Source organism: Pezoporus wallicus, unplaced genomic scaffold, assembly GCF_028554395.1.
Source record: "Pezoporus wallicus isolate ANWC-B61680 ecotype Strahan unplaced genomic scaffold, APGP_CSIRO_Pwel_v1 contig_14114, whole genome shotgun sequence".
In the NCBI taxonomy this organism is placed as follows: Eukaryota; Metazoa; Chordata; class Aves; order Psittaciformes; family Psittacidae; genus Pezoporus; species Pezoporus wallicus.
Genome location: NW_026635323.1, coordinates 90,458 through 118,165, shown reverse-complemented (window position 1 = coordinate 118,165; position 27,708 = coordinate 90,458). Strand labels below are relative to the sequence as shown.

Below are 27,708 nucleotides of genomic sequence, written 5' to 3'. Positions count from 1 at the left end.
TCACGTGGCTTTGGCAGGAGCAGGAGGATGCCAATGTGGTACCCAGTGGTGCATCTTCTGCTTGGGACTGGGTGGTTGTCCCTGTGCAGGTCACTGCAGCCCAGTGGTTCAGGCGCTTGTTCACTGCTGGGTCTTACCCACTATAGGTGAAAAACCCCTGGGGGTTGTTCATAGTGGATACATTTGGACATAAATGTTCTTTACTTAAAAGCAACGTGAAGCGGCGTCAGCAGAGCTCAGTGTTTCATAGTCATGGAATGGTCTGTGTTGGAAGGGACCTTAAAGCTCCTCCAGCTCCAACCCCTGCCCCAGGCAGGGACCCCTTCCACTGGAGCAGCTTGCTCCAAGCCCCATCCAACCTGGCCTTGGGCACTGCCAGGGATGGGGCAGCCACAGCTTCTATCATGTGCTTGGGCCAGGGGGAAAACGCACCTCAGCAGGATGGGGACCTTCAGCAGCACCAAACGCTTATTTCCAAGCTCTTTGCACCTTCCCCACTACAGGGGGTTTCACTTCCACACTTTGCTGCGCAAGAGCCCTGCTTTGCTGCCGAGCTGCACGCATCCCCGTGGCAGCTGTTTCAGAACTGTGTTGAAATCCCTGGTTTTGAGTCCGGGAGAAGATTGCGCGTTTCCTTCCTCCTCGTGTCAGGCCACAATTGATGTATTTGCAGACTGCACAACAACTGATTCATGCCGGAGCTGAGTTATGTGCTGGCTCAGCAAAGCTCCTTCCCCAAAGAAACCCACAGCCTTGCGGGCTTCACTGCTCCTGGGGTGAAGCCGATGCTCTTTGGCCTCGGGTAAAGGGAGGGAGAACCTCTGTGGAGGTGATGGTCCACTTGGAGCAAGGAGCTCTTTTGAGCAGAGTAAGATGCTCACAGCCCCCCTTCAAGCACAGGGTGAAATTGGGGTTGGGAAAGGGGGAAATGTTGTTGCTGGGGAGAGTTGATGGAGCCAAGAACTCCTCGAATGGAGGAGGCTGGATGCTTCTGTGCCTCTTGGGGCTGTTCCTCTCCCTAAGGGTGTGCTGGTAGCGCTCTGACAGGTCTCAACCCGGTGCAAGAGGAGGCTGGGCTGGAAGGGGCACCCAGGAGCCTTCTCCATCCACCCGGCTCCCGCTCCTTGCGCTGGTGGCCACGAGAAGGAAGATCCAAGCCCTGGGATGATTTCGTGGCAGGGACCTCAGCAAAAAGCTTGGTCAGGGACCAGCGGCTCCGTGGTGAGCGTGGAAGCAGGAAACATCTGCACGGGTGGGATTCGGGCTTCGCCGCCGTCGCCAGCCCGCCCTGGTTGAGCAATGCTCTGCCTGAGGATGACCTCTGCAGGGCTCCTTCCCCCCTCGGTGCTCCCCTTTCTGCCCCCTCCCCACGAGGAGGGTCAAAGCTCGCCTCAACCGGCCTTGTCCTGCCCGGCGCGGCAGAGATTGGCCTTGGAAGTTGCCATTCCCTGGGCTCTGCCCCCCAGAGCCCGCTCGCAACCACGGGCCAAGAAATAGGGCTTGGGAAATGAGCACTGCCGGTGTTGCAACGCCTGCACCGCCCAGCCCCGGTTGAGCAAGGACGAAGACTCCAGGATGGGAGTTGATGGGGAGGAAGCATTCCCCAGCCCCACTCTGCTGCTGAGAGCTGCCCCCATCCCGACCCGGCTTCTTCCTTCATAGGATCCCTGTTGTCCCTGCTGGTGTCCCTTGTCTTGCTGGTTATGGGTGGCTGTGGCACCCACTGGGTGGGGGGGATGCCACGTCTCCCAAAGCCAAGGGGGGTGAGTGAGGAGAGAGCTCGCTGCGGGCTAAACACGAGGGGTTGAAAATGGGTGTTTGCTAAGTTAGCTTCTCTCGAGGGTTCAAGAGGGAATCCAGGTTTAGCTGCAAGAAGGAGCTGAAAAGAATGATGATGATAATAATAATGCTAATACTAATAATGACAACCGTAATGTAACCCCCTGGTTCCTGCAAAGCAGAGGGGAGGATGGCGAGCAGGGAGCGAAGGAGCAAGCTGCAAAACAAAAGCCTTTGAGGAGGGAAATGCTTTCCAGCTGCAAAAATACAGCCTGGGAGAAGAGCAAGTGCTTGCGTCACCCCCAGCGCCCCGGCCCTGCGGCTCGGGACCCTCTGATGGCAAGAGGCAACGGCGCAGAGCGGTGTGAGGGGAGCCACGGGCCCCAGGAAGTGAGATTCTGGAGACTTCGAGCTTGTTTTGGCCGCTTTCCCTCTTGTTTAGAGCCGTGTTGGTGAACTTCTGCCCTCTTGGATGGGGCTCTGCCTCTGGGGGATGCTGCCCGTGAGGTGGCAGCAGCCCCGTGATGCTTTGGGGAGGAGAACCAAGGTGCTACCGATGGGGCAGCGCTGGCGGGGGGGGGGGATCTGCATCCCTGTGCATGGTGGGGGGCGAGGGCCTCTGCTTCGTCCCGCCGGGCGCTCCCGGTCCGGCCCCGCTTGGATCCCTTCCCTGGTCCTGTGACTCTGAGTCAGCGCCGCGGGCGCCGGCCAAGACCTGCGTTCGGGGGAGTTCTTGCACATCCCTGTGCCGGAGCAGCGCCGCGCACGCGGCCGGGGGTGAACCGGGGCTGCATCTCTGCCTGCGTCTCTGCCCCTCCATCGCCAGCCGGGTCCCTGCTTGGGCCAGGAGCCCCAGCTTTGTGCTGGCCCCATCGCCAGCGCTGGCTCATTGGGCGGCATTGAGCAAGCCCCGTGCTGCCTTTCAGCTCTGCTGATGCGATGCGAAGGCCTTGGCTCTGGCTGTTTCCACTTGTTTTTATGGGATGCATCACGCTGGGTGGTGGCTGCGGGCGCCGTGGCCTCACCCTTCCGCAAGGGAGGGCAGTTGGGCACCAGGCAGTCATCACCGCTGGCGTTGCATCCCCATCCCCTGCCATCAAGAGCTTAGGAAGCTGATGTGGATAACTTGGGGTTCAGGTATGTGTTAGGGCACCCCCAAACCCAGGCTGCGCATCAGTTGGGTCTCGTCAAAACCCAGTGGTGCTGCAGCAAAGGAAGGGCTTGATATGACCCCGCAAGCAGGGGAGGGCTTGGCCATTGCAAAACATCCTGGCTTGATTCATGTTTTCCCTCCCGAGCTGCTGCTCTGGTTGATGATAGCAGCGCCTGGCCCCGCTCCTCGGGGGCTGCCTGGGTCCCAGTGTGTTTGGGGTGGCCGGGCTATGGGGCTCCCAGCCCTGCTCTGCCTTCCCTATGGCGTGAAGCCGGTGCTGGCGCTGCAGGGTCTCATGGGGCACCTGCACCAGGACAGACCTCCATGGCATCTCCCTTCTGTGCTGCTCAGCCTCCTCCAGTGCCCCCCTTGAGTGCCCCTTGCTCCAGATGGCATTCCCATGGGATGCTTTCATTCCCCCGAGGGAGGAGAGGGCAAGTCCCTTGTGCATCCCCATCACAGCTCCTTCGTGGCCCACACGACCTTGCTCCTTCACTGTGTTTGTGGGTCCTGGTGGGCTTGGAGAGCACACATGGGGCTGCTGTCTCCCTCCCTACCTAACCTCTCCTCTCCTCCCATGGCCTAGACGTGGAGCAGATGGCCATTGACTGGCTCACGGGCAACTTCTACTTCGTGGATGACATCGACGACAGGATCTTTGTCTGCAACAAGAACGGGGTCACCTGCGTCACGCTGCTGGACCTGGAGCTCTACAACCCCAAGGGAATAGCACTGGACCCAGCGATGGGGTAAGGGATGTGCTTGAGGCTGGGAGGGCTCAGTGTTGCTGCCTGGACGGGCACCATCAGCGTGGGGAGGTGGAGCAGGTCAGGGGGGTCCAGCTGCTGCATCCATGGGTAGCAGGGATGCTGATGGAGAAGCGGCTCCCAGCTTATGAGGGAATGGACCAGGTCAGGCTGCTGCATCCATGGGTAGCAGGGATGCTGATGGAGAAGCGGCTCCCAGCTTATGAGGGAATGGACCAGGTCTGGCTGCTGCATCCATGAGTAGCAGGGATGCTGATGGAGAAGCATCTCTCAGCTTAAGAGGAGATGGACCAGGTCAGGCTGCTGCATCCAGGGGTAGCAGGGATGCTGATGGAGAAGCATCTCTCAGCTTAAGAGGGGGTGGACCAGGTCAGGCTGCTGCATCCAGGGGTAGCAGGGATGCTGATGGAGAAGCATCTCTCAGCTTATGAGGGAATGGACCAGGTCTGGCTGCTGCATCCATGGGTAGCAGGGATGCTGATGGAGAAGCATCTCTCAGCTTAAGAGGGGATGGACCAGGTCAGGCTGCTGCATCCATGGGTAGCAGGGATGCTGATTGAGAAGCATCTCCCAGCTTATGAGGGAATGGACCAGGTCAAGCTGCTGCTTCCATCCTGTGGCTGCATGGTCACGCTTTGCTTTGAGGAACCGAAACAGTCGGATCCTTGCACGGGTTGAGCTGCTCCCCTTGTGCTGTGGTCAGATGACAGCTCCCCTTTGCGGAATCCCACGTGGGGAAGCTGGGATGCTGAGTCACGGGAGCAGCGATGGGGACATCTCCTCCTCTCCTGCTGCTTTCCAGACGGGTGCTTTTATCCTTGCCTGGGTGAAGAGAGATGATGTTATCGAGCAGGGAACCCAAAGTGGGTTTTATAAATGCATATCATATAGCAGCCTGGAGGGAGACCCTGGCCTTGTGTAAGGAAGGTGCCCGTGTCCCCAGGCCATGGACGTGGGGCATCCTCCCTCTCTGAACGCGACAGCCAGGCTCTGAGCTCCTGTATTTGCCCTTCTCACACAGCAAAGTGTTCTTCACCGACTACGGGCAGATCCCCAAGGTGGAGCGCTGCGACATGGACGGGCAGAACCGCACCAAGCTGGTGGACAGCAAGATCGTCTTCCCGCACGGCATCACCTTGGACCTGGTGAACCGGCTGGTGTACTGGGCTGATGCTTACCTCGACTATATTGAGGTGGTGGACTACGAGGGCAAGAACAGACATACCATCATCCAGGGCATCCTGGTGAGTGGGGCCAGGGGGAGGTTGGGGTCTGGCAATGGAGGGTGCGTAGGGGCATGCCCAGCAGATATTTAGGTTAGATATAAGGAAGAAGTTCTTTATTGTGAGGGTGGTGAGGTGCTGGAATGGGTTGAACAGGGAAGTGGTGAATGCTCCATCCCTGGCAGCGCTCAGGGCCAGGGTGGATGGCTTTGGGGGACATGGTCTAGGGTGAGGTTCCAACCCCATGCAGGGGGGTTGGAACTGGATGACCTTAAGGTCCTTTTTAACCCAAACCATTCCATGATTCTATGCCTGAGCTCGGCCTGAGGAGGCAGGGGCGTGGGCCATAGGGCAGGATGAGGGGCTTTGCGCCTGCCTCCTCCATCGTTCCCTGTGGATGCCTCCCAGATCGAGCACCTCTATGGGCTGACCGTCTTCGAGAACTACCTCTATGCCACCAACTCCGACAACGCCAACGCCCAGCAGAAAACCAGCGTCATCCGCGTCAACCGCTTCAACAGCACCGAGTACCAGGTGGTGACGCGGGTGGACAAGGGGGGAGCGCTGCACATCTACCACCAACGGCGCCAGCCCACAGGTAGGACCCCAGCCTGGCTGACAGCAGCTTCTTGGGTGCCAAGGGCTGGCTGGGTGGGGATGGGGACGGGCTGCGCCTCCTGCATCCTTCACCTTGGGCACGTCCTTGCCCCTCTCTGGTGGTGTTCAGCTTTGGTGATGCCTTGGTGATGCTCAGCCCCTGGCTGGGAGCTCAAGGGGGGAAAGAGCCCCCCCAATCCATTGACCGTTTCCACATCCCAGCGGTTGCAGAGCGGGGTCCCCTGCCCATGGGTGCTCGCCGGGGCTGGGCAGGACACCTCTGTGATGCTCTGTGTTGCAGTGAGGAGCCATGCCTGCGAGCCCGACCAGTTTGGCAAGCCGGGAGGCTGCTCCGACATCTGCCTCCTTGGGAACAGCCACAAGAGCCGGACGTGCCGGTGCCGCTCCGGGTTCAGCCTGGGCAGCGATGGGAAGTCTTGCAAAAGTGAGTCCTGGAGGGCAGGCAGAGCTGCGCAGTTCCTTCCCTCCGAACATCCCTTTCCTTCCTGGCCTAAGCTGTGGGGCTGCCTGCTGGGCTCTGTGGTCCCTGCAGGCCCACGCCGGGCCGGTGGTGATGGCTTTCCCCATCGCCCTGCAGAGCCCGAGCACGAGCTCTTCCTGGTGTATGGGAAGGGGCGTCCGGGCATCATCCGCGGGATGGACATGGGGGCCAAGGTGCCCGACGAGCACATGATCCCCATCGAGAACCTCATGAACCCCCGTGCGCTGGACTTCCATGCTGAGACGGGCTTCATCTACTTCGCTGACACCACCAGCTACCTCATCGGGCGGCAGAAGATCGACGGCACGGAGCGAGAGACCATCCTGAAGGATGGTGCGTGGCTCAGGGTCCCTCTCCCCATCAGGTCGGATGGGAGGGATCCACACAGTCCTTGGGGGTCAGTGCGGTCCTGCTCCATCCCCGCGCTGCCGCAGCTGAGTACATTTGTGTTGCCTTGGGGCAAACCAGCCAAAGATGCTCCCAAACTGGGCTTTATCCAGCCCAATTCCCTGTGGCTGGGGAGCTGCCTGCACTGGAGCTGGGGGGGGGGGGGGGTCTGTCAGCCCTGCTGCTTTGGGTTGAGATCCGGTGGTGCCGAATACGAGTTAATCATAGGGGGCTGTTGGTTCCGCTTCTCCCCCGGTGATGGGCGCCTGTTCCTGCTGCTCCCCAAAGGCATCCACAACGTGGAAGGGATCGCTGTGGACTGGATGGGGAACAACCTGTACTGGACGGATGATGGCCCCAAGAAGACCATCAGTGTGGCTCGGCTGGAGAAGGCTGCCCAGACCCGGAAGACACTGATTGAGGGGAAGATGACCCATCCCCGTGCCATCGTGGTGGACCCCCTGAACGGGTGCGGGTGCCTGGGAGGGCCGTTGGGCTGTTGCATTGGGCTGGGACCCGTCTATGGGCACAGGACCCCTCCACTCTGACCAGCGTTGGGGTGGGCTTTGGGTCTGCGTCTCTAACAGCTTCGTGTCTCTGGTAGGTGGATGTACTGGACGGACTGGGAGGAGGATCCTAAGGACAGCAAGAGGGGCAAGATCGAGAGAGCCTGGATGGATGGCTCCAACCGCAACGTCTTCATCACCTCCAAGACCGTCCTGTGGCCCAATGGGCTGAGCCTGGACATCCCAGCCAAGATCCTTTACTGGGTGGATGCTTTCTACGACCGCATCGAGATGGTCTATCTCAACGGCACCGAGCGGAAGGCAAGTGGAGGCTCTCAGGGTGATGATGACCCCAATGCATCCACTGCATCCGTGCTCCCCTGCTGCTTGCATCCTCCTATCCCCTTCCAATGTCCCTTGCCCTGTCCCCCCACGCGGGGTCCCAGCTAACGACGAGCCCCTCCATCTCCTGCGCCTACAGATCGTGTACGAGGGACCGGAGCTGAATCACGCCTTCGGGCTGTGCCACTACAGCAACTTCCTCTTCTGGACCGAGTACCGCAGCGGCAGCATCTACCGCCTGGACCAGGCCTCCAAGGTGGTGAGCCTGCTGCGGAACGAGCGCCCGCCCATCTTCGAGATCCGGATGTACGACGCGCAGCAGCAGCAAGGTGCTGGGGCCACACGGAGCCAGGGAATGCATTGGGTTGGAAAGGACCTAAAGCTCAGGCAGTTCCAGCCCCTGCAGAGCGGGGACACCTCACACTTCCTCCAAGCCCCATCCAACCCGGCCTTGAGCCCTGCCAGGGATGGGGCATTTATCACTTCTTTGGGCACCTCCTCACCATCTGCCTGGTGCTGTGGGGACGTGCCCCACATGAGGAGATGGGGGTGGAGGCTGGGGGCTGCCCCACCTAAGCAGCCCCCCACCCCTTTTTGCTTCCTTTTGTCCATATCCCCATGGTCCATCACCATGCCTCATCCCCTGCCCCTCCATCCTTTTCTCTCCTTCCTTCCCTTCCCTTCCTGGCTAGTTCAGCCTGAGGGGGCCCGGCTGCCTTGCGTGAGGAGCTGAGTTCTAAGTCGTGCAGCCTGTGGAAGGAGTCCTGGGGTTAGGGCCAGGGTTAGGAGCCCTGCTAGGACTGGAGCTCCCTTCTCAGCCCTGCTTTGCCTCCGCAGTGGGCTCCAACAAGTGCCGCGTCAACAACGGGGGCTGCAGCAGCTTGTGCCTGGCCACGCCGCGGGGCCGGCAATGTGCCTGTGCCGAGGACCAGGTCCTGGGGCCGGACACTGTGACCTGCCAGGGTAGGATGCGAGCGGGCAGAGGGCCGTGGTGGCATCTCCGTGCAGGATGCTGCCAGCGAAGGGGAGGGTTGGGCTCTGGGCAGGGCCGTGCTTAAAGGAGAGGGGTGAAGCTGTGCGGGTGCCTGCTCCAGCGTGTGCATGGGCACCGGTGCTTCTCGGGGCTGCCAGCGTGGGGACACGGCACTGTCCTCGCTGCTGCTCTGCACTGGGTTAACGTCATCCCTTCCCTTTGCTTTTCCCTTGCCAGCCAACCCGTCCTACGTCCCCCCTCCGCAGTGCCAGCCCGGGGAGTTCGCCTGCAAGAACAACCGCTGCATCCAGGAGCGCTGGAAGTGTGATGGGGACAACGACTGCTTGGACAACAGCGATGAGGCCCCGGAGCTCTGCCGTGTGTAGCTGCCTCCTGCATGGGGGGGGGGGGTCGTGGTTTGTGTGCTCCTGAGGCAGCGGGGTTGGGGTTAAGATGTGGGGCTGGGCAGCCAGGACCTCTAAACGGGAGCAGGCTCAAGCAGTTGAGGGGGGAAACACTGATGAGGGTCCCTGCATCCCTGCCTTTTTCTGCCTCAGTTCTTCTCGCCAGCAGATGTGGAGGGGAATGGGGGGGGATGCAGGGCAGGTCCTGAGCTTGTGTCCCCCCTTTAGACCAGCACACATGCCCCTCCGACCGCTTCAAATGCAAGAACAACCGCTGCATCCCCAACCGCTGGCTCTGCGATGGGGACAACGACTGCGGGAACAACGAGGACGAGTCCAACTCCACGTGCTCGGGTGAGGAGCCTGCCTCATCCTTAGGGAGCAGCAGGAGAGCCCACGTTGATGTGCTGGTCCACAGCCTTCGTCGAACACAGCGTGTTCTCTGCATGCTGCCCACTTTGCAGCCAGTTTTGCCTCGCGGGGGGGGGTTTGTTCCCACCTTTCCCCTTGCAACGCTCCTGAAGCTCTGCCTCTCTTCCCTGGACCAGCTCGGACCTGCTCCCCCAACCAGTTCTCCTGTGCCAGTGGTCGCTGCATCCCCATCTCCTGGACGTGTGACCTGGACGATGACTGCGGGGACCGCTCCGATGAGTCCGCCTCGTGCGGTGAGCATCCTTTGGGGATGTGAGGGCTGGGATGCAGGGGGTCACACACACCCCCCCACACACACACACACCCCACACACTGATGGTGCTTCTGCCTCCTCCGCAGCCTACCCGACCTGCTTCCCCTTGACTCAGTTCACCTGCAACAACGGGCGCTGCATCAACATCAACTGGCGGTGCGATAACGGTGAGGAACCGCGGCCCCACTGCGGCCGAGGGCACGGCGAGACCAGACGCAGGGGTGCCAGGCCTGGTCCTGCAGGGGCCATTTGAGCAGCAGAGCCCCTGCCCTGGAGGCAGGAGGCATTAACTGAAGCTGGATCCGCATCCCGCATCCACGCTCGTTTTCCTTGGGTGCCGCAGGCGCAGCCTGGCAGGGATCATGGCAGCAGATCCTGGTGTTCTTTGTGAAGCGGCCAAAGCTCTGCCCCAGTGTTTGGGATGAGCCTGTGCTGCTCAGCCAGAGCCTGTGGCCCCAGGGAAGGCAGGAGAGGTCTCCCAGTGAGCTCCCATCTGGCCTCACATCTGCTTCCAAGGCCACGCTGGGAAGGGAGGGTTTGCCCCGAGGCTGCTTTCCCTCCCCACAGGTTTATTCCAGCAGCTCTGCGTCCTTAGGTTTGATTGATGGCTCCAGAGCAGGCGAGAGCCGTTCAGAGCTGCTGGTGCCAGGGGTCAGCAGGGAGCTGCATGGGCAGCCCCAGCTCCGAGCCACCCCAGGGACCCCCCAGTGCTGGCAGCCATAGGAACCAATGCATGGAGCATCCCACCGGGCACCTGCGTCTGCTCTCGCCTCCCCGCGCCGCTCGGGTGCCTGTGCAGCCCCTCTGTGTGTGTCCCTCTTCCATGTCAGTGTTCACGTCCCGGTGTCAGCGCTGGTTTTGGGGCCAGCCCTCTGTGCGTGTGCTGTTGGTGTTTCGTTTGTCATCGTGCCCACTCTCCTGTCTTGGTTGGTTCTGTGTTTCAGAAAAAGATTGTGGGGATGGCTCTGACGAAAAGAACTGTCCAAAGCCTACCGGTTAGTGCATAGATCAACATGCACCAGAACCCCCCCAACCTGGCCCTAAGCAACCCCTAAACCTGCCCCCCCTCCATGGGCTGCTGCTCCAGACGCTGGTGATGCCCCTGTGCTGGGTGCCAGGGAGCAAAGCTGTGGGAGCTGGGGATGGTGAAGCTACGACAGCAACACCAGTGCCATCATCCCCGTGCCCATCACAAGCTCCCCCGTGCAGGGGAGGGAGAGGCATCGGGAAGCAAAGCTCTTCCCCAAACCCATGCAAGGCATCTGCCATGGAGCAGAGCCCCAGTAAGTCAGGCCAGCCCCTTGCCTTGTGCAGGGCAGAGCCAGGGGCCGCATTGCCATTGTCCAGCACTATCAGACTACAGCTCCCTCTGCCCATCAGAGGGTGCCGGGGGTTCCTCCAGGCAAGAGAAGCCCCCCCAATTGGCCATTCCAGCCCAACTTCCCAATGGATGCGCTCCATAGAGGAGAGCACCATCACCCAGCTCCGCTCCCCCGTGGAGCAGAGCCGTCCCGGTGCTGCTGGTGCCCCCCAGGTACATGGCTGATCTATGCAGTTTCTGTGTCTCATTTTCTATGTGCTTTGCTGGTGCTGTGGTGGGAGGCGGGGGGCCGGGACCTCTCTGATGGGGGTCCAGCACCGAGGGGCTGCCCATCACCCCACGTCCTGTCTGTCGGTGTGGTCCATCCCCATCCCTGCTGTTCCCCCCCTTCCCCTGGCTGCCTCCTGGGGCAGGGGAGGGGGGGTCTCAGCCTTCCTCCCTCCTGCTGTGCCTCCACCAACCCTCCCTCCCGGGCACTGTCTGAGCCCGTTCCTGCTCCCTTTCCCCTCTCCAGACAATGACTGCGGGGATAACAGCGACGAGGCCGGCTGCAGCCACTCCTGCTCCAGCAACCAGTTCAAGTGCAACAGCGGGCGCTGCATCCCCGTGCACTGGACCTGCGACGGGGACAACGATTGCGGGGACTACAGCGACGAGACTCACGCCAACTGCACCAACCAGGGTGAGCCCCACGGGGAGGGACCAGGGCCAGCATCAGCTCTGCCATCATCCTGCCTCAGCTCTTCCAGGGAGGGAGTTGTGCAGCATCCTCTGCCCACCCACATACCCCACTCCTGCATCTCCCCCCTCCAGTTTCCAGTTCCTGGGGGGCAAAAGCAGTGAGCGGGTGTATGTGTCCCCCCCATAGCCACGCGCCCGCCCGGGGGCTGCCACACTGATGAGTTCCAGTGCCGGCTGGACGGGCTCTGCATCCCCATGCGCTGGCGTTGCGACGGCGACACGGACTGCATGGACTCCAGTGATGAGAAGAACTGCGAGGGGGTCACCCACGCCTGCGACCCCAATGTCAAGTTTGGCTGCAAGGACTCAGGTGAGGGCACACGGGGGGGGAATCACTGCCCATTTAAGCTGGGCTCAGTGGGGACAGGGGCAGTAGTGGAAGGGCACCAGCTCAGGGTGCTTTGTCTTCACTGGGGACAGCAGTGATGGGACAAGGGGTGATGGGGTTAAACTGAAACAGGGGAAGTTCAGGTTGGAGATAAGGGAGAAGCTCTTCACTGTGAGGGTGGCAATGCACTGGTGCACAGTTTGCCCAGAGAAGTGGTAAATGCCCCATCCCTGGCAGTGTTCAAGGCCAGGTTGGATGGGGCTTGGAGCACCCCGCTCTAGTGTGAGGTGTCCCTGCCCATGGCAGGGGGTTGGAACTGGGTGAGCTTTAAGCTCCTTTCTAACCCAAACCATTCTGTGATGCTAAACAACATCACCCCTGCCTCTGTGCCCCCTGGCAGCCCGCTGCATCAGCAAGGCCTGGGTCTGCGACGGCGACAGCGACTGCGAGGACAACTCGGACGAGGAGAACTGCGAGTCGCTGGTGTGCAAACCCCCCTCGCACACCTGCGCCAACAGCACCTCCATCTGCCTGCCCCCCGAGAAGCTCTGCGACGGCTCCGACGACTGCGGGGACGGCTCCGATGAGGGCGAGCTCTGCGGTGAGTGGGTGCGGAGCCGGGCGCTGCGGCCCCGGGGCTCCCCGGCAGGGACCTGACCAGCGCATCCTCTCCCCATAGACCAGTGCTCCCTCAACAACGGCGGCTGCAGCCACAACTGCACCGTGGCCCCGGGCGAGGGCATCGTCTGCTCCTGTCCCCTGGGGATGGAGCTGGGCTCGGACAACAAGACCTGTCAGATCCAGAGCTACTGCGCCAAGCACCTCAAGTGCAGCCAGAAGTGCGAGCAGGACAAGTACAACGTCAAGTGCTCCTGCTACGAGGGCTGGATGCTGGAGCCTGATGGAGAGAGCTGCCGCAGCCTGGGTGCGTGCAGGGGGGGATGCAAGGGACGGGGGTGTCCTCCCCTTGCTCTTGGAGGCAGCAGCATCAGGTCCCGGGGAAGAGCAGAGCCCTCGCTGTCCTTGCCTGGCACGAGCGTCCCGTTACTGTGCAGGGCAGTAGATGGAGCTGGGGCCAGGAGGCAGGGTCCATGACTCTTCCCTGCTCCCCCCAGACCCCTTCAAGCCGTTCATCATCTTCTCGAACCGCCACGAGATCCGCAGGATTGACCTGCACCGCGGTGACTACAGCGTCCTGGTCCCCGGGCTGCGCAACACCATCGCCCTGGACTTCCACCTCAACCAGAGCTCGCTGTACTGGACCGACGTGGTGGAGGACAAGATCTACAGGGGAAAGCTGCTCGAGAATGGGGGTGCGTAGCTGGGGGGGCATGGAGGAAGCTGGTGGGGACCAGGCAGGGATGCAGGTTGGGATCTGGCGCTGCCCGTGACTCCTTGGCACCCTGCACTGGTGCAGCTACTGGAGTCCACGGCCCCTGTAGCGATCCTGTTGTGCTCCCTGAAGCTGCTCATTATGTAGGAGTTAATTAGAATTCCCGGCACTTCCCTCATGGTAATTGCAGCCCAGCAGCTGCGAGCACAAAGCCAGGCCCCCTCCCCAGCAGCGCTGCAGAGCAATGGGGGGAGATGCCCACACTGGGGCAGCGAGAGCCCAGCCAGGACCATGGACGTGGGGCTGAGCCCTTTGGGGTTCAGGCCCCATTTGGGGATGAAGTAGACCCCTATGGAGCTGTTCAGGAGCGGGGTGTGACAGCGGTGGGGGAAGAGGCACCCCCCTGATCCTGCGCGGTGCTGTGCCCCACAGCTCTGACCAGCTTCGAGGTGGTCATACAGTACGGGCTGGCCACCCCCGAGGGGCTGGCTGTGGACTGGATCGCCGGCAACATCTACTGGGTGGAGAGCAACCTGGACCAGATCGAGGTGGCCAAGCTGGACGGCACCATGCGCACCACGCTGCTGGCTGGGGACATCGAGCATCCCCGCGCCATCGCCCTGGACCCTCGCTACGGGTAAGGCAGGAGCAGCCGTCGGTCCCCAGGGCCAGCATCCTTGTGGTGTGAGGCCGGGCTGGGGCGCGCATCCCAGAGCTCATCCCCGCGCTGACGGTCCCTGCTGGCTGTTCCCTGCAGGATCCTGTTCTGGACAGACTGGGATGCCAGCCTGCCCCGCATTGAGGCTGCCTCCATGAGCGGCGCGGGCCGGCGCACCATCCACAAGGAGACGGGCTCTGGAGGGTGGCCCAATGGGCTCACTGTGGACTACCTGGAGAAGCGCATCCTCTGGATTGACGCCAGGTAGGACCGGGGCACTGCCCCGCAGCTCCCGTCCCCGCTGGGACCCAGCCCTCGCAGCTCCTTCCCCGTCGCTCCTGTGTTGTGCTGCCATTTGACTGCTGGGCTGGGAGCTGAAGGCTTTGCTCTGTGGGGTCTGTTTGTGTCTGCAGCACGTCCCAGCCTTTGCTTTGGGTTTTGTCCTCTGCGGGGGCTCTCATCGCGGGTGTAAATCGTCCTCCTCCTCCGCATTAAAGAGAGCAGAGGAGGCGGCTGCTTCAACCCGTTGGGGTTACAGACCTGTGCTTGGCTCTGCTGTGCACAGGTCAGACGCTATCTACTCCGCCCTATACGATGGGACGGGGCACATCGAGGTGCTGCGGGGACACGAGTACCTGTCGCATCCCTTCGCCGTCACCCTGTACGGAGGGGAGGTCTACTGGACCGACTGGCGCACCAACACGCTGGCCAAGGCCAACAAGTGGACGGGGCACAACGTGACGGTGGTGCAGAGGACCAACACGCAGCCTTTCGACCTGCAGGTCTATCACCCCTCCCGGCAGCCCCTGGGTGAGCCCTGGCAGGGGGCACAGGCAATGGGATGGGCTGTGGGGAGAGCGGGGAGAGCAAAAGGGGTGTTCCGGGGTGATGATGCTGGGCGGTCCCAGCTCCTCAATGGGGCAGGCTGAGGTCTGGGGGCGCCTGCAGCTCTTTAGGGCCCCATGGAATAGGGACATCGCTGAGTCTTTACCCCTTTCGCAGCTCCCAATCCCTGTGAAGCCAATGGGGGCAAAGGGCCGTGTTCCCACCTCTGCCTCATCAACTACAACCGCACCTTGTCCTGTGCCTGTCCCCACCTCATGAAGCTGGACAAGGACAACGTGACCTGCTATGGTAAGGGTCTGTCCAGGCCACCATAGGGTGAGGAGGGGGTCTGGGTGCTTTGGAGCTCCCCTGCAGACCACGTCCCACAACCACCCCTCTTGTCCTCGTCCCCAGAGTTCAAGAAGTTCCTGCTGTACGCGCGGCAGATGGAGATCCGCGGCGTGGACATCGACAACCCCTATTACAACTACATCATCTCCTTCACGGTGCCCGACATCGACAACGTCACCGTGGTGGACTACGATGCTCTGGAGCAGCGCATCTACTGGTCTGATGTCCGCACACAGACCATCAAGAGAGCCTTCATCAACGGCACTGGTGTGGAGACCGTCGTCTCTGCGGGTGGGTGCGGACGAGCATGGCCCCATCAGAGCAGGGCAGAGGCTTTGGCTCTATGAGATCGGCCCTTCCTCTTCATCCGAGCAGCATCCCAGCCCCATCCTCACTGCTAACCAGTCTCCTTTCTCTGTTCCCTTTCAGACCTGCCCAATGCCCACGGCCTCTCCGTGGACTGGGTTTCCAGAAACCTCTTCTGGACCAGCTATGATGCCAACAAGAAGCAGATCAACGTGGCTCGGCTGGATGGCTCCTTCAAGAACGCAGTGATCCAGGGGCTGGACAAGCCTCATTGCCTGGTGGTTCACCCCCTCCAGGGGTAAGTGGTGCTGCAGATTTGGGGGGGGGGTGGTGTCAGGGCAGGGCTGTGGGAGCAGGAGGAGGTGTATGTGCAGGCACACGTGTGCACACGCGTGTGGGGGTGCAGGGAGCAGGATGCTCTCCCGATGTGTCAGCGCGTGTAGGAGGTGTGTGAGAGGAGCCGGGGGCTGTGCGGGGTTGTCAGCAGCAGAAGCTGTGTTCCTGTGCACGCCAGCCTGGCTGCACCGATCCTGCACCAATGGGGATGCTGCAGTGAGGGGGGAGAGGGATGGAGGGCTGCGGGGGGGGCACTGTGCTCAATGTCCCCTCGCTGGAACAGGAAGATTTACTGGACAGACGGGGACAACATCAGTGTGGCCAACATGGACGGCAGCAACCGCACTCTGCTCTTCACCAACCAGAAAGGGCCTGTTGGTATGAACCCCCCTCTGCACCCCCAGTACCACCCCATCGTACCCTTCCTGGCCCTAAAAGCCTTGAGCTCCATCGGGGTTGGCAGCCGGTTTGTGCTGGGTCAGCCTGACGCCGTGCCCCTGTTCTCTGCGTCACCCCATCTGCTCTCCCATCATCCCGCCTCCCACGTGGGGATGGATGGTCCCCGTGTGCTGGACATTGATGGTCCTCTGCTTCCTAGGACTGGCCATTGACTACCCAGAGAGCAAGCTGTACTGGATCAGCTCTGGCAACGGCACCATCAATAGATGCAACCTGGACGGCAGCAACCTGGAGGTGATCGAGTCCATCAAGAGCCAGCTGAGCAAGGCGACTGCCCTGGCCATCATGGGTGAGAGCTGCCAGGGTGATGGGTGCCGTTCATGAAGCCCTTTCCTGGCCCTGCCCAAGCACAGGCCGCTCGTAGCCACCTCATCAGCAGCGCAGGGGATGCTTCTCCACCAAAGGCCCCTTTCTCCAGGCTGTAAATCCATGTGGATCCACTGCTCTTCGCTCCTGGGGTGGGAGGGGATGGGGGAAAGCTGCTGCATGTTCCCGTCTTCTCCTCCCAGGTGACAAGCTCTGGTGGGCTGACCAGGCCTCCGAGAGGATGGGTACCTGCAACAAGAAGGACGGGACGGAGGTGAGGGTGCTGCGCAACAGCACCACGCTGGTGATGCACATGAAGGTGTACGACGAGAGCATCCAGCAAGGTGAGCACCGGGCTGTGCAGTGGCCGGGCTGCCAGGAGGGGCCAGAGCTGGACCACGGTGACCTGGTGGTTGTCTGAGCCCATCCTCAACCCCTTCTCTCCCCACGGCAGCTGGAACCAATCCCTGCAGCCAAAACAACGGGGACTGCTCCCAGCTCTGCCTCCCCACTTCCGAGACCTCCCGCTCCTGCATGTGCACTGCGGGCTACAGCCTGAAGAGCGGGCAGCAGTCCTGTGAAGGTGAGCACAGACACCCCCCCATGCCCGCTGCATGCCGCAGCTCTGCTGTGCCGCATGGTGCTGTGCAGCCATGGAATCATAGAGCCGTGGAATGGTTTGGGTTGGAAAGGATCATCCAGCTCCAACCGAGAGGACCACCCTCGACCAGGTCACCCAAGGCTCTGTCCAACCTGGCCTTGAGCACTGCCAGGGATGGAGCATTCACAGCTTCCCTGGGCAGCCCATTCCAGTGTCCCAGCACCCTCACAGTAAAGAACTTCCTTATATCCAAGCTAAACTTCCCTGTTTGGGTCTCTGGGAATGGGGCTGGGAGAAGGCGTTTGCTCTGCAGATCCCCATTCCCTGCCGGCTTTGCCATCATCTCCCTTGGGAGGGAAGAGCCTGGTCGCTGCCAGGGCCTCTCAAAGGCTGTTTGTGTGCAGAATGTTCTTGGTGTTTTGGAGGGTGCTGGCAGAGCTGCTGCACCATCTGGGTCAGGCCAGGGACTGAATAACAAGCGCTGCCCTGACCCAGATGCGGCGCAGAGCCTTTGCCAGCAGCGCTCTGCACAGAGGCTTGGCTCGTGCCTCCCTTGGGTCCTGTGGGGGTCAGAACCCCTTGAACAGGGGGGGCCTTGCAGCATCCAGGGGGTGCAGGACACGGCCCCATTGCAGAGCTGGGCAGGGAAGGGCTTTGAGGCTGTTCATTGTGTTCCTGCCCCAGCCATCCGCAACCTCATCCCAGACTCTGTTCGCTGCCCTCTTTCCATAGGGTTTGCCATCCCTCCCCCTGCCCAGCGTGGCAGTCAAAGCCACTCTTTTCCTCCTTATGCTCATCCTCATCAGTCCCCATCGTGCAGGGCCATCCCTCCCTCCTTGAGAAACCACAGTGCTGCCCGTGTGAGCATCACCCCCTGCCATCTGTGTCACAGGTGTTGGCTCCTTCCTCCTGTATTCGGTCCATGAGGGGATCCGAGGCATTCCCCTGGACCCCAATGACAAGTCGGATGCTCTCGTGCCTGTGTCAGGAACCTCCTTGGCCGTGGGGATCGACTTCCATGCAGGTGACACAGGGGCTGGGAGCGGGACAGTGGGGCTGGAGAGGCTGGGGAGTATGAGGGGACCATCCCCAGATCTTCCTCTGTCCTACAGCATCCCCTCAGCAGCTTCGGGTGAGGGAGGGATTCAGGTCCTCACACTGGGGCTTTGGGGTCTGTGCTGCATTTGGAGTGACCCAGAGGTGGTCACTGACACCCACTCTCCTGCCTGGCAGAGAACGACACCATTTACTGGGTGGACATGGGTCTGAGCACCATTAGCAGGGCCAAGCGGGACCAGACGTGGCGGGAGGACGTGGTCACCAACGGCATTGGCCGCGTGGAGGGCATCGCTGTGGACTGGATCGCCGGTGAGATGGGGCTCTGGAGCGGGGCGGAATGGATGGGAGCAGGGCTCAGGGTGGCGTTCACCATCCCCTCTCTGCAGGAAACATCTACTGGACCGACCAGGGCTTCGATGTGATCGAGGTGGCCAGGCTGAACGGGTCCTTCCGCTACGTGGTCATCTCACAGGGGCTGGACAAGCCGCGGGCCATCACGGTCCATCCAGAGAAGGGGTGAGATGCTGCAGCTCCAGCTTTGGCTGTTCACAGGGAGAGGGGAGCTGTTTGGATGGAGGACGTGGGAGGTCTGTGCCTGCTTTCTGGGCTGCATCCAGCTGAATGCAGAGCTCCTTTCCCTGCAAGCACGTGGGATCCTGGCAGAGCAGCAGGGATCTGGTGTGGAGGGATGAGGGGGAGCAGCGTTTGTCCCGAAGGCCCGAGGATGCTGTTTCTGGCCAGCCTTGGTCACATCCGTGCTGTCCCCTGCAGGTACCTGTTCTGGACGGAGTGGGGGCAGTACCCCCGCATTGAGCGCTCTCGCCTGGATGGCACCGAGAGGATGGTGCTGGTTAACGTCAGCATCAGTTGGCCCAACGGGATATCCGTCGACTACGAGGTACTGTGTGCCCAGAGGTCCCTAAAGCCGTGCTGGTGGGACACGGCTTTGCCAGGGCCATGGGGGCTCCTCTCCAGTTCAGGGAGGGTTGTTCCAAAGGAACTCTGTGGTGGGAGATGCAGAGGGTTCCTTTGTGCCTCCCCAATGCACTGCTCCGTTGCTGATCCAGCTGCTTTCTCATCACCTCAGGATGGAAAGCTTTACTGGTGCGATGCCCGGACAGACAAGATAGAACGGATTGACCTGGAGACGGGTGAAAACCGAGAGGTTGTTCTGTCCAGCAACAACATGGACATGTTCTCCGTGTCGGTCTTTGAGGAGTACATCTACTGGAGCGATAGGTACGGGGTCCAAGGGATGCGGTGGTGTTGGGTTGCCTCGGAAGGTGGGTGCTCTGGGTCCCGCCACAGGGTGCTGCTGGGCTTGGCCCCGTGTCGGTCTCTCAGTGGCTCCATCCTTTCTTTAGGACTCATGCGAATGGCTCCATCAAAAGAGGCAACAAGGACAATGCCACCGAGTCGGTGTCCCTGCGGACGGGGATCGGCGTGCAGCTCAAGGACATCAAAGTCTTCAACCGGGCCAGGCAGAAGGGTGCGTGTGGGAGCAGGGGGGTCAGCTTCCTCTGGGAATGGGGGAGCAGGGAGCATCCTACGCAGAGCCTCCAACAACCCCCCTTTTCCTGCGCAGGCACCAACATCTGTGCTCAGAACAATGGGGGCTGCCAGCAGCTCTGCCTCTTCCGGGGCAATGGGCAGAGGACGTGTGCCTGTGCCCATGGCATGCTGTCTGAGGACGGGGTGAGCTGCCGGGACTACGACGGATACCTGCTGTACTCGGAGCGCACCATCCTCAAGAGCATCCACCTGTCAGACGAGAACAACCTCAACGCGCCCATCAAGCCCTTCGAGGACGCCGAGCACATGAAGAACGTCATCGCCTTGGCCTTTGACTACCGCTACGGCTCCAAGGGCAGCAACCGCATCTTCTACAGCGACATCCACTTCGGCAACATCCAGCAGATCAACGACGACGGCACCGGGCGCAAGACCATTGTGGAGAGTGAGTGTCGCAGGGCTCTTGGAGCCCTCTCAGCCCTCCTTTGTGCTCTCCCCCATCCTGAACTCCCCCTTTCCTCCCCCCAAATGGACGTGTTTCGGTGTCTGGGAGGCGTTTGGAGTGGTGGATGGGAAGGGTTCAGCTGCGAGCTCCCTCCTGGAGCCGGTGCTGGAGGACGCAGCCTCGCAGAGCTTGTTCTGGCACGCAGAGCGGATCACGAGGCTGAGGCGCGCACGTGGGCAGGCGCTGCTCTAGGAGCAAGGCACTGCAGCAAACCTGGGAGCTGCTCCGTTGACTTCCAAGGCAGAGCCGTTGAGCCTGAGCCAACCTTGCCCCGTGCTCACCTCCAGGCTCTGTCTGCACTCAGATGGTGGCATCGGCTCCTGCAGCAGCTGGAGAGCCCGCATCTGCTGCTCTGCCACTGGGGAGCATGTCCAGCAAGGGTTATGGATGTGCTCGCTAATGCGGGTGTTTGCATTTGGCACTCGGGCTGGCTGCTGTCGCCGAGATCAGGAGGGCAGGGCCCAGCTCTCACACATGGTTCATCAAGCCTTTTGCTGGTCGTTAGCGGGGAAGGATGGGTGAGCAGTTCAAGCTCCTGGCCTGGGAGCTGGAGAGAAGGATCCCTGGTTGGCCACAAGTCTTTGTCTCGTCACGTCGTGCCTCTGGCTCTCAGCTCTCCCTTGGCAGAGGGAGAACCTTCCCCTTCCCAGTGCAGATGCTGTGGGGGACAGGAGGACCAGGACTGGCCAGTGCAGGGCTGATGGTCAGAGCACGAGTTCAAGCCCTTGTTTTGTCACTGGCGAACATTGCTCAGCCTTCCCTTAAGGAAGTGTCATTGCTGGCTTGGTAAAGCCCAGGAGGCTCCCCAGTGAGATGAGGGGGTCCCATCTCACCCCTTAGCACAGACACCAGCCCAATCAGGTGGTGTTAAAGCAGCCAGAGCCTCTGAGGGGGATGTCATTAGAAGGCTGCCAAAGAAGATGCCCATGGGTGTCATGGCCATCAGTGGCTGACGTGCCCCTGGCCTGTACCCCCCCCTTGCAGACGTGGGCTCGGTGGAGGGGCTGGCCTACCACCGCGGCTGGGACACGCTGTACTGGACGAGCTACACCACCTCCACCATCACCCGCCACACCGTGGACCAGAGCCGCTTGGGCGCCTTCGAGAGGGAGACGGTGATCACCATGTCAGGGGACGATCACCCCCGGGCCTTCGTGCTGGATGAGTGCCAGAAGTGAGTGTCCGTGCGTGGTCCGTAGGGCCAGCATCCAGGACACCCCTCCCCTGGGGTGGAAGCACCGGCTCCCAACACAGAGAGTGTTGGACCCATGGAGGAAAGGTCCTCACACAATCATTCAGCATCCCAAAGTCCCATCCCCTTCCCTGCCTGGCTGGTTCCATGGGGTACCACGCTTCCCAGCTGGCTGCAATGGCCTCATTTGTCCCTTTCCCACCCCACAACATCCCATCCACCCTAAAGTCCCTGGAAGCCGCATAGCAGAGGGGCATGGCAGAGAGTTGGGGTTGTAAATCCATTGCGTGTCTCACCCCTTGCAGCCTGATGTTCTGGACCAACTGGAATGAGCAGCACCCCAGCATCATGCGTGCCACCCTCTCTGGTGCCAACGTCCTCATCATCATTGACCAGGACATACGGACACCCAATGGGCTGGCCATTGACCACAAGGCTGAGAAGATCTACTTCTCTGATGCCACACTGGACAAAATCGAGCGATGTGAATACGACGGCTCCCACCGCCACGTGAGTGCGGGGATGGGGCTGGGGCGACGTCCACGGGCACAGGGGACACACAGGGACAGGCTGCCTTTGGTTTGACGTCCCTTGTGCTCATGGCCTGTCCATGTCCCGCAGGTGATCCTGAAATCAGAGCCCGTGCACCCCTTTGGCCTGGCTGTCTATGGGGATTACATCTTCTGGACGGACTGGGTGCGCAGGGCCGTGCAGCGAGCCAACAAGTACGTGGGCACGGACATGAAGCTCCTGCGGGTTGACATCCCCCAGCAGCCCATGGGCATCATTGCCGTGGCCAACGACACGGACAGCTGTAAGGATGCGGAGATCCCTGCCCCATCCCAGGCAGTGCCAGGGGAGGGAGAGCCCATCCCACCATCCTGCCATTGCCCCTTCAAGACCCTCACCGCCAAGGCATTTCCATCTCCAAACCCTGTGCAGGCTGGGGGGTTCCCTGTTTGTGCTCTTCCCAGGGCATCCTCCTTGCAGGACTGGGTGCCCCGACCCTGTGCATCCCCCTAGGGCCCCCTGAATTGCCTGGGGAGGAGAAAGGGAAGGGGCCACTGGTTCTGTCCCTGGTGTGAGCGCTCCCCCTCTGTCCTAGGTGAGCTGTCCCTGTGCAGGGTGAACAACGGCGGCTGCCAGGACCTCTGCCTGCTCACTCCCAAGGGCCACGTCAACTGCTCCTGCCGTGGGGAGCGCGTCCTGCAGGAGGACCTCACCTGCAAAGGTGGTGGGGACGTGGAAGCGGGAGCTGCTGGGGACGGGAAGGGCAGGAGAGGCCGGTCCCTGACGCTCCCCCCGTGTCCCTTCCAGCCCTGAATTCCACCTGCAACGTGCACGACGAGTTCGAGTGTGGGAACGGCGACTGCATTGACTTCAGCCGGACCTGCGATGGCGTCGTGCACTGCAAGGACAAGTCAGATGAGAAGCAGTCCTACTGCAGTAAGGTTCCTCCTCTTGCTGCTTTGATCACACACACATGCCCCCCCAGCACATGCAGGCACCCAGCTCTGGCTGGCAAAGGGAGACTGGGATCCTGGGTGTCTTCTTGTGTCCCTTTTGCCCTCCCAGAGATGGGTCCATCCAGGCTTTAAGTGCTCCAGACTGTTGCCAGTTTGGCGGGGCAGGATGGAGAGTGGAACACCTTGAGCTGACCCAGTGGGGCTGCAGCATCCCTTGTCTAACCCTGACCTGGAGAGGTCTCAGCTGGGCAAAGGCGATGCTTCGCCCTGCAATGCGATGCCGCCGGCACAGGGTTAAGCAGGGGATGCTGCCAGCACAGGGAGCCCGTCTGCTGATCCTGCCTGCTGCTTCTTCCTGCTGGAAGAGTCCCTGAGGAGCTGAGGCAGCCTCACCCTCACCTCCTCCTCCTTGTCCCCCCTCGCAGGCAGCCGCAAGTGCAAGAAGGGTTACCTGCACTGCATGAACGGGCGCTGCATCGCCAGCCGCTACTGGTGCAATGGCGTGGATGACTGCGGGGACAACTCGGATGAAGTGCCCTGTAACAGTAAGGATGCTGCCTGGCTCCTGGCCAGCCCTTGCCAGGGCTCTGTCAGCTGCCTGGGACGGGGACAGCAGCTTCGGGAAAGGGTTACCTTGAGCTTGACAGGATCAGAGCAGAGCCAGGGCTTCGTGGCGAGTCCAAGGTTTAAATCCTGCTCATGCTGCTTGCGCTTTGTCAGCTCAGTCCCTGACAGCTCGGGAGGAAGAGCTCCTGAGCATTGCCGTGCAGCACCCAGAGCGCAGCACCTGGGAGGAGCAGTCGGCAGGAGGAGCACAGAGCGATGCTCCTCACGGCTCCCACGCTCCCCCGAGCATCCCTGCAGGGCTGCTTGGTTCAGAACCAAGAGCAGGAGATTCCCTGAGCTCACCCAGCTCCAGGCAGAGTGTGCTGAGCTGGGGAGACCGCAGGTCTCAGCCAGAAGGGACACCAGAGATGGGGGTACAGGATCAGGTGCCCCATAGCCTGCTCTGGGCATTGGGTGTATGGGGGCTGCTGGGTGTGTCCCCCCCCCCCAGCCTCATCCCCTGTGGGGCTTCCCCCTTACAGAAACCAGCTGTGCTGCCACTGAGTTCCGCTGCCGGGACGGGACCTGCATCGGGAACTCGAGCCGCTGCAATCAGTTCATTGACTGCGAGGATGCTTCGGATGAAATGAACTGCAGTGAGTGCCCCAGCTCTGCCCCTTGCTCCCAGCTCTGCCTTGATGGAGCTGCTCCTGCCCTCTGGGTCCCTGCACCGTGTTTCAGTCCTTGGCATGAGGGAGAAGGGCCCTGCCTCCTGTCCCATCAGCACATCACTGCATCCTTCCATGCCGTGCTATCCCCTCACCACCCCATAGCCCATCAGAAGTGCTTAACATGGTCCCAGCAGCTCATAGGGCTGATGCTCGGTGCGGCTCTTGGGAAGGGAAGGGCTGTTGGATGCAGGCTTGGGCTGATGCTGCGTGGTGGGACCACAGGGCACCCATCACACGGGGCTCCTGGTGTGGTCCCTTGCAGCCGCCACCGACTGCAGCAGCTATTTCAAGCTGGGGGTGAAGGGCACCACGTTCCAGAAGTGTGAGCACACGTCGCTGTGCTACGCCCCGAGCTGGGTGTGCGATGGGGCCAATGACTGCGGAGACTACTCGGACGAGCGCAACTGCCCAGGTGAGTGCAGGGAGAGGAGAAGGGGACTCGGGGCATCCCGATGGGCGATGTCCCTTTGGGGTCCATGTGGGTGGCGGGTGCTTTGTTGGCACACTGGGACCATGGTCCTGCGTGGAGGGTGCTGATGGGTGCGGGAACACAGAGGGCTTTTGGGGAGGAACCCTTTGGGGTCGGGTGGCTCTGGGTTGGGAGGAGGCAGGACGTGTCCACAGCACCCTTCTGGATGTTTCCCTTCCCAAACCAGGCGGGAGGAAACCCAAGTGTCCAGCCAATTACTTCGCCTGCCCAAGCGGGAGATGCATCCCCATGACCTGGACCTGTGACAAAGAGGATGACTGCGAGAACGGAGAAGACGAGACCCACTGCAGTGAGCGGCAGGGTGGGGAGAGCAAGGGACATGGGGGTGATGGCATGGGGTGGCGAGCACAGGCATGCGAAAGGGCAGGCAGGACCCTCTCTGACGCCCCTTTGCCAAGGACCAGGCTCCAGATTCTTCCCCCTCTATGGTCTTATTCCACAAGCTTGGGCTTCTGGCTGCGACCAATGCATTGCTCAGTGCACACACTGGTGCCCAGGGGCATTTTGAAGGTGGCCAGTTCTGGCTCCCTTAGTTTATAGCTTTAGTACCAATCCCCCTGAACAAACCCCAACCGTTGCTCAGGAGCTGGGGAACATTTCCAGCTGTAGAGCAGGGAATCCCCCGCTGGTCCTGCCGCTCCAGTGCCCATCACCGTTGCGTCCTTCCCCCTGCATTGCCGTAGCTCTGACCCTTCCTCTCCTCTCCCAGACAAGTTCTGCTACCCCGTGCAGTTCGAGTGCAACAACCACCGCTGCATCTCCAAGCTCTGGGTGTGTGATGGGGCAGACGACTGCGGGGATGGCTCCGATGAAGACAGCCGCTGCCGTGAGTCTGCTCCAGCCGCTGCTCTGACCCCCCTCAGTCCCTGCCTCCATCCCTGTGCATTCCTCCCTCTGCCCATCCCTTCTCCCACCCTTGCTTTCCTGTGCCGTGGTCCTCACTGCCCTCCTGGGTTCTGTATCCCCCCTCACCAGCGGGGGTGACCGGCTTCCTTCCTGCTTCTCCCTGCCCCAGGGCTGACCACGTGCAGCGCGGGATCCTTCCAGTGCCCAGGTACCTACGTGTGCGTGCCCGAGCGCTGGCTCTGCGATGGAGACAAGGACTGTGCGGATGGAGCTGATGAGACCCTGGCTGCTGGCTGCTGTGAGTGCCCCACGGGCTGGTGCTCGGCAGGAGGAGCAGAGTGTAGTGCAGGCAGAGCACTCCGTCGGGAGCAGATGGGATGCCTCATCCTGCAGCGCTGTGGTGGCGGCACACCTGGACGTGGGGATGTCTGGGCCAAGGGCACCCGGGTGCTGTTCACAGCCACGGGACAAGGGCTGGGGGGGGCAGGCAGGAGAGCAGAGGGGTCTGACGGGGGGGGTCTGACAGTGATGCCTCATTGCAGTGTACAACAACACGTGTGATGAGCGGGAGTTCATGTGTGGAAACCGCCAGTGCATTCCCAAGCACTTCGTCTGCGACCATGACGATGACTGCGGGGATGGCTCGGATGAGTCCCCAGAGTGTGGTGGGTGCCTATGGGACCGGGGGGGGGACAGCGAGGGCTGTATCTCCTGCAGCACTGGGTCTCCTGAGATAAGGAAGAAGCTCTTCCCTGTGAGGGTGGTGAGGCACTGGCACAGGGTGCCCAAGGAAGTGATGGGTGCTCCATCCCTGGCAGCGTTCAAGGCCAGCTTGGACGGAGCCTTGGATTCATGCTTAGTGTGAGGTGTTAGAACTGGATGACCTTAAGGTCCTTTCCAACCCAAACCATTCTATGGGACCCTGGAGGAGTCTTCATTACCCTGAAAGGGTTTGGGGTGAGGAGAGGGGTTGGATGCTCCCGCATCGCCTGAGCTGCTGCTGTCCCACAGAGTACCCCACGTGTGGTCCCCATGAGTTCCGCTGCGCCAACGGCCGCTGCCTCAGCAACCGGCAGTGGGAATGCGACGGCGAGTTCGACTGCCACGACCACTCGGATGAGGCGCCCAAGAACCCGCGTTGCACCAGCCCAGGTACTGCTGGGGGCCACGGCTGGGAGCGGGGCCGCCCGGTTCCCCCTGTGCTGACCGCTGCCACGTCCCCACTGCAGAGAACAAGTGCAACGACTCCTTCTTCCTCTGCAAGAACGGGAAGTGCATCCCCGAGGCTCTGCTGTGCGACAACAACAACGACTGCTCCGACGGCTCCGATGAGCTCAACTGCTTCATCAATGAGTGCCTTAACAAGAAGCTGAGCGGCTGCTCCCAGGAGTGCGAGGACCTCAAGATCGGGTACAAGGTAAAGGGCCCGCAGGCCGGGAGCATCGGCCAAAGGGATGCTCTCCTGCTCCCTGCCTCCTCCACGGCATCGTGTCCTGCGCCAGCTGGGCAGGGGATGCTCACCTGGGCTGCTGTCTGCAAGCTGCCTGTGCCCAAGCCCGCCTGTCCCGTGGTGATGCCTGTCACGTCCCTGGATGTGTCTAACAGCTCCGGGTTGCCTCCTGCAGTGCAGATGCCGTCCCGGCTTTCGGCTGAAGGATGACGGGAAGACGTGCATTGACATCGACGAGTGCTCCACCACCTACCCCTGCAGCCAGAAGTGCATCAACACCCTGGGGAGCTACAAGTGCCTGTGCATAGAGGGCTACAAGCTCAAACCTGACAACCCCACCAGCTGTAAAGCTGTTACAGGTGAGAGTGGAGGAGGCAGGGATGCTCTTCTGGTGATGCTGCTGGTGCTGGGGTTGGTCACGGTGCTCCACAAGGCAAAGCTGCTGCCTTGGGCTTATGGAAGAGAGCTGGGAAGCAGTGGGGCAGGGGGCAAGGTGGGACCCACATCCCTGACACATCTCCTGCCTTCCCTGTGCAGATGAAGAGCCCTTCCTCATCTTTGCCAACCGGTACTACCTGAGGAAGCTCAACCTGGATGGCTCCAACTACACGCTGCTCAAGCAGGTTCGGAAGGAGCTGGCGGTTGGAGAGGGGCCCTGTTGCTTGTAGGTGCTGCAGGAAAGGCTCTTCCAATGCTTCTCCCTTCCTCGCAGGGGCTGAACAATGCAGTGGCGCTGGATTTCGACTACCGGGAGCAGATGATCTACTGGACTGATGTCACCACGCAGGGCAGCATGATCCGCCGCATGCACATCAACGGCAGCAACGTTCAGGTGGGGATTGAGGCAGCCCCAGCCTGGGCCATTGGTCCTCACCCATCTCCTGCCCCAGGGACACCACCAGTGACTGCGTGGGGCCATCACTGAGCTCAGGGCATCAGCCCAGGTTGCTATGGGCTGTTCTGCATCCCCATCCCAAGCAGAGATGGGCTCCATGCTGCCCCAGAGCAATGGGTGGGAAGGGAGGAGG

At 61.4% G+C, this 27,708-nt stretch overlaps 2 protein-coding genes across 2 annotated transcripts in view; both read left to right on the top strand.

The window, feature by feature from the left end:
• The window catches only part of LRP1 (LDL receptor related protein 1), a 64,231-nt gene that overhangs the window by 25,092 nt on the left and 11,431 nt on the right, over positions 1-27,708 (top strand). Inside the window, exons 7-58 of the mRNA XM_057418823.1 lie at positions 3,519-3,681; positions 4,721-4,943; positions 5,331-5,520; positions 5,821-5,964; positions 6,118-6,354; positions 6,697-6,877; positions 7,013-7,235; positions 7,396-7,585; positions 8,094-8,219; positions 8,467-8,607; positions 8,862-8,987; positions 9,182-9,298; positions 9,405-9,485; positions 11,154-11,321; positions 11,508-11,690; positions 12,109-12,309; positions 12,388-12,633; positions 12,824-13,021; positions 13,474-13,678; positions 13,799-13,963; positions 14,265-14,509; positions 14,702-14,833; positions 14,939-15,166; positions 15,305-15,479; positions 15,801-15,895; positions 16,116-16,265; positions 16,486-16,626; positions 16,737-16,865; positions 17,776-17,907; positions 18,117-18,251; positions 18,329-18,458; positions 18,714-18,840; positions 19,030-19,181; positions 19,307-19,431; positions 19,528-19,899; positions 20,944-21,133; positions 21,457-21,661; positions 21,773-21,965; positions 22,257-22,382; positions 22,469-22,597; positions 23,043-23,162; positions 23,706-23,819; positions 24,157-24,306; positions 24,551-24,685; positions 25,094-25,210; positions 25,400-25,528; positions 25,773-25,895; positions 26,242-26,382; positions 26,460-26,647; positions 26,856-27,039; positions 27,218-27,303; positions 27,393-27,512. Of these exons, the coding sequence (XP_057274806.1) occupies positions 3,519-3,681; positions 4,721-4,943; positions 5,331-5,520; positions 5,821-5,964; positions 6,118-6,354; positions 6,697-6,877; positions 7,013-7,235; positions 7,396-7,585; positions 8,094-8,219; positions 8,467-8,607; positions 8,862-8,987; positions 9,182-9,298; positions 9,405-9,485; positions 11,154-11,321; positions 11,508-11,690; positions 12,109-12,309; positions 12,388-12,633; positions 12,824-13,021; positions 13,474-13,678; positions 13,799-13,963; positions 14,265-14,509; positions 14,702-14,833; positions 14,939-15,166; positions 15,305-15,479; positions 15,801-15,895; positions 16,116-16,265; positions 16,486-16,626; positions 16,737-16,865; positions 17,776-17,907; positions 18,117-18,251; positions 18,329-18,458; positions 18,714-18,840; positions 19,030-19,181; positions 19,307-19,431; positions 19,528-19,899; positions 20,944-21,133; positions 21,457-21,661; positions 21,773-21,965; positions 22,257-22,382; positions 22,469-22,597; positions 23,043-23,162; positions 23,706-23,819; positions 24,157-24,306; positions 24,551-24,685; positions 25,094-25,210; positions 25,400-25,528; positions 25,773-25,895; positions 26,242-26,382; positions 26,460-26,647; positions 26,856-27,039; positions 27,218-27,303; positions 27,393-27,512 (8,426 nt within the window). The remainder of the gene's footprint in view (positions 1-3,518; positions 3,682-4,720; positions 4,944-5,330; positions 5,521-5,820; positions 5,965-6,117; positions 6,355-6,696; positions 6,878-7,012; positions 7,236-7,395; positions 7,586-8,093; positions 8,220-8,466; positions 8,608-8,861; positions 8,988-9,181; positions 9,299-9,404; positions 9,486-11,153; positions 11,322-11,507; positions 11,691-12,108; positions 12,310-12,387; positions 12,634-12,823; positions 13,022-13,473; positions 13,679-13,798; positions 13,964-14,264; positions 14,510-14,701; positions 14,834-14,938; positions 15,167-15,304; positions 15,480-15,800; positions 15,896-16,115; positions 16,266-16,485; positions 16,627-16,736; positions 16,866-17,775; positions 17,908-18,116; positions 18,252-18,328; positions 18,459-18,713; positions 18,841-19,029; positions 19,182-19,306; positions 19,432-19,527; positions 19,900-20,943; positions 21,134-21,456; positions 21,662-21,772; positions 21,966-22,256; positions 22,383-22,468; positions 22,598-23,042; positions 23,163-23,705; positions 23,820-24,156; positions 24,307-24,550; positions 24,686-25,093; positions 25,211-25,399; positions 25,529-25,772; positions 25,896-26,241; positions 26,383-26,459; positions 26,648-26,855; positions 27,040-27,217; positions 27,304-27,392; positions 27,513-27,708) is intronic.
• SHMT2 (serine hydroxymethyltransferase 2) overlaps positions 25,913-27,708 on the top strand; it is a 33,371-nt gene continuing 31,575 nt past the window's right edge. The window contains exon 1 of the mRNA XM_057418798.1: positions 25,913-25,918. The gene's annotated coding sequence lies outside the window, so the exon portion shown is untranslated. The remainder of the gene's footprint in view (positions 25,919-27,708) is intronic.